Source organism: Triticum urartu, chromosome 5 (assembly GCF_003073215.2).
Source record: "Triticum urartu cultivar G1812 chromosome 5, Tu2.1, whole genome shotgun sequence".
In the NCBI taxonomy this organism is placed as follows: domain Eukaryota; kingdom Viridiplantae; phylum Streptophyta; class Magnoliopsida; order Poales; family Poaceae; genus Triticum; species Triticum urartu.
Window position 1 is genome coordinate 322,251,081 of NC_053026.1, and position 10,264 is coordinate 322,261,344.

Genomic DNA, 10,264 nt, shown 5'->3' on the forward strand with positions numbered 1-10,264 from the left:
ATTCATTTAAATCAGAGAATAATGGTTGTTCTATTTATATGAGTAATATCTTTTATGGTCATGCACCCTTGATGAGTGGTCTATTTTTACTAAACCTAGATAGTCTTGATACACATGTTCATAGTATTGAAGCCAAAAGATGCAGAGTTGATAATGATAGTGCAACTTATTTGTGGCACTGCCATTTGGGTCATATTGGTGTAAAACGCATGAAGAAACTCCATTCTGATGGACTTCTGGAATCACTTGATTATGAATCACTTGGTACTTGCGAACCATGCCTCATGGGCAAGATGACTAAAATTCCGTTCTCCAGAACAACGGAGCGAGCAACAGGGTTATTGGAAATCATACATACTGATGTATGTGGTCCTATGAACATTGAATCTCGTGGCGGATATCGTTATTTTCTCACCTTCACAGATGATTTGAGTAGATATGGGTATATCTACTTAATGAAACATAAGTCTGGAACGTTTGAAAAGTTCAAAGAATTTCAGAGTGAAGTGGAAAATCATCGTAACAAGAAAATCAAGTTTCTGCGATCTGATCATGGAGGTGAATATTTGAGTTATGAGTTTGGACTTCATTTGAAACAATGAGGAATAGTTTCGCAACTCACGCCACCTGGAACACCACAACATAATGGTGTGTCCGAACATCGTAACCGCACTATTAGATATGGTGCGATCTATGATGTCTCTCACTGATTTACCGTTGTCATTTTGGGGTTATGCTTTAGAGACGACTACATTCACATTAAATAGGGCACTATCTAAATCCATTGAGACGACACCTTTTGAATTGTGGTTTGGCAAGAAACCCAAGGTGTCGTTTCTTAAAGTTTGGGGCTGCGATGCTTATGTGAAAAAGCTTCAACCTGATAAGCCCGAACCCAAATCGTAGAAATGTGTCTTCATAGGATACCCAAAGGAGACTGTTGTGTACACCTTCTATCACAGATCCGAAGGCAAGATATTCGTTGCTAAAAATGGATCCTTTCTAGAGAAGGAGTTCCTCTCGAAAGAAGTGAGTGGGAGGAAAGTAGAACTTGATGAGGTAATTGTACCTGCTCCCTTATTGGAAAATAGTTCATCACTGAAATCAGTTCCAGTGATTCCTACACCAATAAGTGAGGAAGCTAATGATGATGATCATGAAACATCTGATCAAGTTACTACCGAACCTTGTAGGTCAACCAGAGTAAGATCCGCACCAGAGTGGTATGGTAATCCCGTTCTCGAAGTCATGTTACTTGACCATGACGAACCTACGAACAATGAGGAAGCGATGATGAGCCCATATTCCGCAAAATGGCTTGAGGCCATGAAATCTGAGATGGATCCATGTATGAGAACAAAGTGTGGACTTTGGTTGACTTGGACGATGATCGGCAGGCCATAGAGAATAAATGGATCTTCAAGAAGAAGACTGACGCTGATGGTAATATTACTGTCTACAAAGCTCGACTTGTTGCAAACGGTTTTCGACAAGTTCAAGGAGTTGATTACGATGAGACATTCTCACGCGTAGCGATGCTTAAGTCCGTCCGAATCATGTTAGCAATTACCGCATTTTATGATTATGAAATTTGGCAAATGGATGTCAAAATTGCATTCCTTAAAGGATATCTTAAAGAAGAGTTGTATATAATGCAACCAGAAGGTTTTGTCGATCCAAAAGGTGCTAACAAAGTGTGCAAGCTCCAGCAATCCATTTATGGACTGGTGCAAGCCTCTCGGAGTTGGAATATACGCTTTGATAGTGTGATCAAAGCATATGGTTTTATACAGACTTTTGGAGAAGCCTGTATTTACAAGAAAGTGAGTGGGAGCTCTGTAGCATTTCTGATATTATATGTAGATGACATATTGTTGATCGGAAATGATACTGAATTTCTGAATAGCATAAAAGGATACTTGAATAAGAATTTTTCAATGAAAGACCTCGGTGAAGCTGCTTATATATTGGGCATCAAGATCTATAGAGATAGATCAAGATGCTTAATTGGACTTTCACAAAGCACATACCTTGATAAAGTGTTGAAGAGGTTCAAAATGGATCAAGCAAAGAAAGGGTTCTTGCCTGTGTTACAAGGTGTGAAGTTGAGTCAGACTCAATGCCCGACCACTGCAGAAGATAGAGAGAAAACAAAAGGTGTTCCCTATGCTTGAAACATAGGCTCTATCATGTATGCAATGCTGTGTACCAGACCTGATGTGCACCTTGCTATCAGTTTAGCAGGGAGGTACCAAAGTAATCCAGGAGTGGATCACTAGACAGTGGTCAATAACATCCTGAAATACCTGAAGGGACTAAGGATATGTTCCTCGTATATGGAGGTGACAAAGAGCTCATCGTAAATGGTTACGTCGATGCAAGCTTTGACACTGATCCGGATGACTCTAAGTCAGAAACCGGATACGTGTTTTTATTAAATGGTGGAGCTGTCAGTTGGTGCAGTTCCAAGCAGAGTGTCGTGGCAGGATCTACATGTGAAGAGGAGTACATAGCTTCTTCGGAAGCAGCGAATGAAGGAGTCTGGATGAAGGAGTTCATATCCGATCTAGGTGTCATACCTAGTGCACCAGGTCCAATGAAAATCTTTTGTGACAATACTGGTGCAATTGCCTTGGCAAAGGAATCCATATTTTACAAGAGAACCAAGCACATCAAGAGACGCTTCAATTCCATCCGCGATCAAGTCAAGGCGGGAGACATAGAGATTTGCAAGATACATACGGATCTGAATGTTGCAGACCCATTAACTAAGCCTCTCTCATGAGCAAAACATGATCAGCACCAAGACTCCATGGGTGTTATCATTACAATGTAATCTAGATTATTGACTCTAGTGCAAGTGGGAGACTGAAGGAAATATGCCCTAGAGGCAATAATAAAGTTTTTATTTATATTTCCTTATATCATGATAAATGTTTATTATTCATGCTAGAATTGTATTAACCAGAAACTTAGTACATGTGTGAATACATAGACAAACAGAGTGTCACTAGTATGCCTCTACTTGACTAGCTCGTTGAATCAATGGTGGTTATGTTTCCTGACCATAGACATGAATTGTCATTTGATTAACGAGATCACATCATTAGAGAATGGTGTGATTGACTTGACCCATCCGTTAGCTTAGCATGATGATCGTTTAGTTTGTTGCTATTGCTTTCTCCGTAACTTATACATGTTCCTATGATTATGAGATCATGCAACTGCCGAATATCAGAGGAACACTTTGTGTGATACCAACCGTCACAACGTAACTGGGTGATTATAAAGGTGCTCTACAGGTGTCACCGATGGTGTTTGTTGAGTTGGCATAGATCAAGATTAGGATTTGTCACTCCGATCGTCGGAGAGGTATCTCTGGGCCCTCTCGGTAATGCACATCAATATAAGCCTTGCAAGCAATGTGACTAATGAGTTAGTTGTGGGATGATGCATTACGGAATGAGTAAAGAGACTTACCGGTAACGAGATTGAACTAGGTATTGAGATACCGACGATCAAATCTCGGGCAAGTAACATACCGATGACAAAGGGAACAACGTATATCGTTATGCGGTTTGACCGATAAAGATCTTCATAGAATATGTGGGAGCCAATATGAACATCCAGGTTCCGCTATTGGTTATTGACTGGAGACGTGTCTCAGTCATGTCTACATAGTTCTCGAACCCGTAGGGTCTGCACGCTTAACGTTCGGTGACGATCGGTATTATGAGTTTATGTGTTTTGATGTAAGGAAGGTAGTTCAGAGTCCCGGATGTGACCACAGACATGACGAGGAGTCTCGAAATGGTCAAGACATAAAGATTGATATATTGGATGACTATATTCGGACACATGATGAGTTCCGGGGGTCAGCGGATAATTATTGGAGTGCCGGGGGGTTATCGGAACCCCGGGGGAACTAATGGGCCAACATGGGCCTTGTGAGAGAGAGAGGAGGGGCCACAGGGCTGGCCGCTGCCCCCCCCCCCCTTGGGAGTCCGAATTGGACAAGGAGAGGGGCGGCGCCCCCTCTTTCCCTCCCTCTCTCCCTCTCTTTCCTTCCCCCTCCTTCTTCCTAGTTGGACTAGGACAGGGGGAGTCCTACTCCTACTAGGAGGAGGACTCCTCCCTCTCCTTGGCGCACCCCTAGGCCGGCCGGCCTCCCCCTTGCTCCTTTATATATGGGGCAGGGGGAACCCTAGGACACACAAGTTGATTGTCTCCAGCCGTGTTTGGTGCCCCCCTCCACCATAATCCACCTTGGTCATATCGTAGCGGTGCTTAGGCGAAGCCTTGTTCTGGTAGCATCATCATCACCGTCATCACGTCGTCGTGCTGACGAAGCTCTCCCTCGACACTCTGCTGGATCGTGAGTTCGTGGGACATCACCGAGCTGAACGTGTGCAGATCACGGAGGTGTCGTACTTTCGATACTAGGATCGGTCGATCGTGAAGACGTATGACTACATCAACCGCGTTGTCATAACGCTTCCGCTTATGGTCTACGAGGGTACGTAGACAACACTCTCCCCTCTCGTTGCTATGCATCACCGTGATCTTGCGTGTGCGTAGGAAAATATTGAAATTACTGTGTTCCCTAACAATTCCTACGTAGGCTTGCTGGTCGGTGGGGAGTCGGATGAGATTCATCATGTAATCGAGTTAGTTTGTTTAGGGCATGGTCCCTAGTATCCACTATGTTCTAAGATTGATGTTGCTATGACTTTGCCATGCTTAATGCTTGTCATTTTGGGCCCGGATTCCATGATTTCAGATCTGAACTGTTTATGTTATCACCATTATATCCATGTTCTAGATCCAATCTTGCAAGTTATAGTCACCTACTACGTGTTATGATCCGGCAACCCCGGAGTGACAATAGTTGGGACCACTCCCGATGATGACCGTAGTTTGAGGAGTTCATGTATTCACCATGTGTTAATGCTTTGTTCCGGTTCTCTATTAAAAGGAGGCCTTAATATCCCTTAGTTTCCAATAGAACCCCGCTGCCACGGGAGGGTAGGACAAAAGATGTTATGCAAGTTCTTTTCATAAGCACGCATGACTATTTACGGAATACAAGCCTATATTATATTGATGAACTGGAGCTAGTCCCGTATCGCCCTAGGTTATAACTGTCTCATGATATATATCATCCAACAAGTCACCAATCCAATGCCTACGAATTTATCCTATATTGTTCTTGCTAAGTTACCATTGCTATCGTTACTGTTGCACTTGTTACAAAACTACTGTTATCACTGCTACCATTACCATTGTTGTTGCTACTATTATCAAAACTATCATATTACTTTGCCACTGATCACGTTGTTGCAGATAATTAATCTCCAGGTGTGGTTGAATTGACAACTCAGCTGCTAATACCTTCAAATATTCTTTGGCTCCCCTTGTGTCGAATCTATAAATTTGGGTTGAATACTCTACCCTCGAAAACTGTTTGTGATCCCCTATACTTGTGGGTTATCAATCACCACCAGGCACCCATGACACTCAAGACCAGTACAAGCCTCCACATCTGAATCTTGGCGTCGCTATTGCCAACGATAAAGGGTGAGCCCAAGCCACCCACCGCTACACCCCTGGTTGCCCACACGGCCAACAGACATAGCCACCATCGCCGCCATGATGCCCAGCGAAGATCCAACCATGCGAACTCCATCCAGGGCCGCCACCCAAGCATCCTTGTCCCGATTAGACACTGACAACCATCCATGTAACTGCACAACAACCCAATAGGAAGAGTAGAAAGCACTCCTTCCACTCCTAGACTGGCATCTATGAATAGTACCTAATGCAACCTGGGCCTTCAATTCAGCCCATTTTCTATATCATCGGTAAATTTGTCTTTTTTGTTTCTAATGTTCTGTTTTTAATTTGGATCTCAAATTTGGCAGTATGACAGATTCTTGTTGCTAGTACAACATAATTTTTTCAGAATTTTTTGACATTCATAAATTGGATTTTATTAACTTGGTGCACAGGTAGCACAAGATGGTTGGGTGCACTAGATATTCCCCCCCCCCACCCACCCACCCTCCCACGGTAGGAGGCATCGACATTGGCATCCTCAACTAACCCCGGTGGGTGGGGGGTGGGGGGACACGACCCCGATACTGCCAATAGTCGTCGACCATAGCCCTCAAGAGTGGCCTAGGCGAGCTTGAATGATGCCAAGACCATGGCCATCGACATCGATCCATCTGACAGCGTAGTGGCGTCACGACCACCACCACCCCCACCGCACCCGCGAGAGCATCACTCGCATGCACAACCCGGATCAAACCCAACCTCACATATCCAGAGGGACAAGTCCGATCCTCCTCGGGCCCATATTTGGCCTGCTCGAGCACAAACCCTAGATTAGAACCACCGCCGTCACACGCCGCCGGATCAAGCCCAGGAGAAGGTATGCCACCACCACCACCCTATGCCAGCTGCAAGACCATGACCGCGACGCTGTTGCCACCAAACCTCCACCATCCCGACCTGCCTTGGCCTATATATCATCCAACCAAGTGCGGGGCCAAAACCACTGCGGCCGTCAGCCACCACCACCAGAAAGCAGGACAGCAGCCTCCGGCTCATGCATCCCCAGTCCTCACCCCCAGTAGCCACTGCACGCCAGATCTGGGCGAAGCCTGGATAGCCGCCAAGGCCACCACCCTCTGTGTTAACCATCACACCGCAAACACACCTACAGGATGTCGCATCGTGGTTCTAGTTGTCCGCGCCACGCCCTGGCTCGTAGCAGCTGCCCCGCGTCGGCCCCAACATGCGAGGAGATGAAGCTGGCCCATGGCTGCCGGCACCAACCAAGCTTTGCCAGACCGAGCATGCCAGCGGCGACAAATAAGAGGGATGGAGGAGCTTGGGGTGGCAGCGGCGCGCTAGGGTTCCCTCCCGTTGCCGTCGGAGCGACGCGGGAGCGGTTGGGTGGTTTTCTGTTTTCTGTCTGAACAAATCCCTTCTCCCCATAGGTATGTTGTTATAATTGTATACCAAATAGGTATTTATAGTTTTTCATGGATAATTGATGGGAGGCTTATCGGAACATATGGCAAGGTACCAAGTGACTATGCAATGCCACACACGGCACCAAGCCCACGCAGTCAAAGGCTGTGTTGTAGATCAACTTTGGAGAGACCCATGTAAAAAAGTTCTCTTAATGTGGTGCAACATCAGTTGGGGAGAGGCTATCACCTCATGAAAGACCATGTTATTGTGGTGCTTCCATAAACACTGGAAGACTAGGGTTACGCCGGACCGGAGATCCCTACCGGACTGTAGGTCACTACACAAAGAGGACAACTACCCGATGAGGTCGAAGTTGAGTGTTGGCATTCACTCCACTCTACTCCATCGCGACAATGCGTGGACCAAACGTGCTGTGCCGGACCACATCCAGTAAGCATTAATAATATTCTCTCTTTAAGCAAATTATGCACCGCAAAGATACAAGAATTTGAGATGCATAGCCCAAGTTCGATTTGGCCCGTGAGTTGGCCAGAATTTCCAATTCCTACAGCTTCCATAGGATCTCAAAAAAGGAAAAATAAACAGCTTCCATAGATGGATCAAAAGTTCATTTCAGAAATGGAAATAGTAGAAAAATGAAAAACTCAACATATGACTCCTTTTTTTCTCTTTAACTTCGGAATTCAATCTTGTGACCTTGGATAGACGGCGTTTGATTGCACTACATTGCTCAGGTGGATGGATGATTGGAAGGGTCACTAGCACAGGAGAGGTTCAGGCCGAGGTATGAGACGAGCATCTCATGGTCCCAGCGGAGGAGCTTAGTGATGCCATCCACCTCCTCCTTCCTGGCCAGCGCCTCCTCCATTGCTGGCCACCACTCCGGCACCGCACTTCCGCTACTGCTGCTTGAACCTTGGCCTGTCGTTTCTGCAAGGCACGCCTTTTGATCTTCCTCTCCGGCTTGTGCGAAGCGCCCCTGGATCCTTCGCCGTCTATCCGCGAGCGCCTTCCGGCAAGCGTACTGCAAAGTAGTAGTAATACAGAAAGAAATGCATGGCTGAGTGAACGAATGAATGCAAATCAACCAGGTGATCGGAAAGCAAATACGTACGGTGATCTTCTTTTGGAAGTTGCGGCGCTTGCGCTTGCTCCGGTATCTCTCGATGCGCTCACGACGCTCCACCGCGCTGTACCTCCGCACATCCTCGCTCTTCGTCAACGCACGCCGGGAGGCCCGGGATCCCCTGCGACCGCCTCCTGACTCCTCTTCCTGCCGCCACTTCTTCTGCTGCGGCTTCGGCACCGGCGGCACGAAGGCCGAGTTGCTCCGGGTACACATGTCCTCGCTCTTCTGGATGTCTGGTCTCTACAAAACTAAGGTGTTTGTCAGTTTATATACACATTGCTAGGCTGCTACAAATATATGGAAACAGGTTGCAAGAGCTCACACCGATACATGTGTATCCGACGGACTATGTACGCAATGACATGCATGGTACAGAGTGTCTCATTTGGTATGACAGTTGTGACAGTGTGTCTACTTAGACACATGGATACAAATTACGTTGCATGCTCTATTTATGTGCTAGCTGTGTTCTGAGCTGTAATTCATGTCATGCGTTTAACTACTTGTCATTTATAATACGACTGCACTGCCCGTATGAAAAGTGTGTTGCATGTTGCACGCTCTACATGCATAATCCCATGCGTGTACCCACCTACGTGGTTCGTCATTCATAATACCTACATGTCAGCCGCCTGACTTTGGAATTTGGGTCAGTTGATTTTGGTTGAAGGGGGAAACAACTGGAGGGGAGGAACCCCATCATATATCTTAGGGTGGGGGTGGGAGGCAGCACGGCTGTGGTGGGGGGAGGCAGCACGGCAGTTGTGAAGGTTCACCGGAGGAAAATAAGCCGGCAAGGCCCGGGGCTAGAGGGATGGTCGGGGGCGACAGCAGTGTGCCGGTGGGAGGAGGTTCCGGGGAGGGCGAGGCTGTTCGGGAGCGCCTCCGGCCACGGGTGGTGGCGGCTGGCGGTCCGGCCCGTGGTCCGTACATGGTGGCTGCTGGGGGAAAGATCGGGTGAGGAAGAAGAGAGCTGAGGTGGAAAATGATGCCCTGGATGTTGGATCTTGATCCAACGGTTGAGACTGAAAGCTAGAAATCGACTGATAACTTTAAATTTCAGGCGGCCGTTTTGTAGCCACTCCCTTAGATATTTCCCTTTCCATATTTTTGATAGAGCATCAATCCAATGGTTAACAGGAGAAACTAGAAACAACACATTTGGTCCAAGCTAGGCCGTCAGGCCGATGAGAGGAGATGAGCGGTGAGAGGAGAGGCATGGGAGAATGGTGGTGGGAAGAGAAGAGGGACGATGAGTAAGAGCAAGCAGTACGTCATGGCTGACAGGTATGGTGCCAGCGGGATCCTGCCCCATCCCGCAAACCTCAATCATTAGTTATTAATGCTATATTTTACTATGCTATTGCCCGCTATCTCTGCCCCGCTTGCATCCCTGCTAACAAGGGAGAGTTCATCAAAGTTGCCCCCTTCCTCTAGGGGGTAGGCGGTTCACAAGGACAAGGCGTTATTGACAAGAATTGACGCCAGGCGAGTTGAGCGGTAGGTCAATAGGAGGAGAGGTGTCATAGTGAGTCAGCACCACGACGGTAGAAAAAGGTGAAAGGGGGCTTGGGTTGATGTACAACTGATTGGAGGGCGTGAATAGTCCTACAAAATAATCACTACCACAAAGTTTTAGGATTGTTAAGTTTTAGAACAAGATTGGTTGATCCTTACTAAACTTGTACACATGAAAACTAACAAAAGTTAAAAAAGAAACAGAAACTTGTAAGAAAGTAAAGTTTGAGTTTAGAGGGTTGCGATAGATGGGGGCTCGACGGTGTATCCTAAGCTTTAGATAGTATGCATTATCATACTCCTCATCCGTGAAGGTTCAAACCTCACTCACGGTAGATGAACCACAAATAAGGCAATCTCTTTATCGTGTACAAACTTTTGAGTCCTTCACAATATGGTGGTTTGAAGGCCCTTATGTGACTCCTAACCTTCTGTAACATCCCAAATTTTCAATTTGGAATGTTATACATTAGATCATCATTGTATATCATATTTTATTTTGCTTTTGGTTTGATCTTAGGAATTTCTACGCAGCTCAAGGACCCACGGAGAGAGTTGGGAAATTCTTTATTTTCACATTTGAGTTTTCTCAAATTTTGAGAATAGGATCATTTG

At 46.2% G+C, this 10,264-nt stretch overlaps 1 protein-coding gene across 1 annotated transcript; it reads right to left on the minus strand.

Moving 5' to 3' along the window:
* Positions 1-7,558: 7,558 nt before the first annotated feature.
* LOC125555958 (zinc finger protein CONSTANS-LIKE 5-like) lies at positions 7,559-8,374 on the minus strand. Its single transcript, XM_048718763.1, has 2 exons — positions 8,117-8,374; positions 7,559-8,026 (listed from the first exon to the last, which is right to left on the minus strand). The coding sequence occupies exons 1-2, from the start codon at positions 8,342-8,344 to the stop codon at positions 7,733-7,735; spliced, it is 522 nt and encodes a 173-aa protein (XP_048574720.1). The 5' UTR covers positions 8,345-8,374; the 3' UTR covers positions 7,559-7,732.
* Between the last annotated feature and the right edge of the window lie 1,890 nt (positions 8,375-10,264).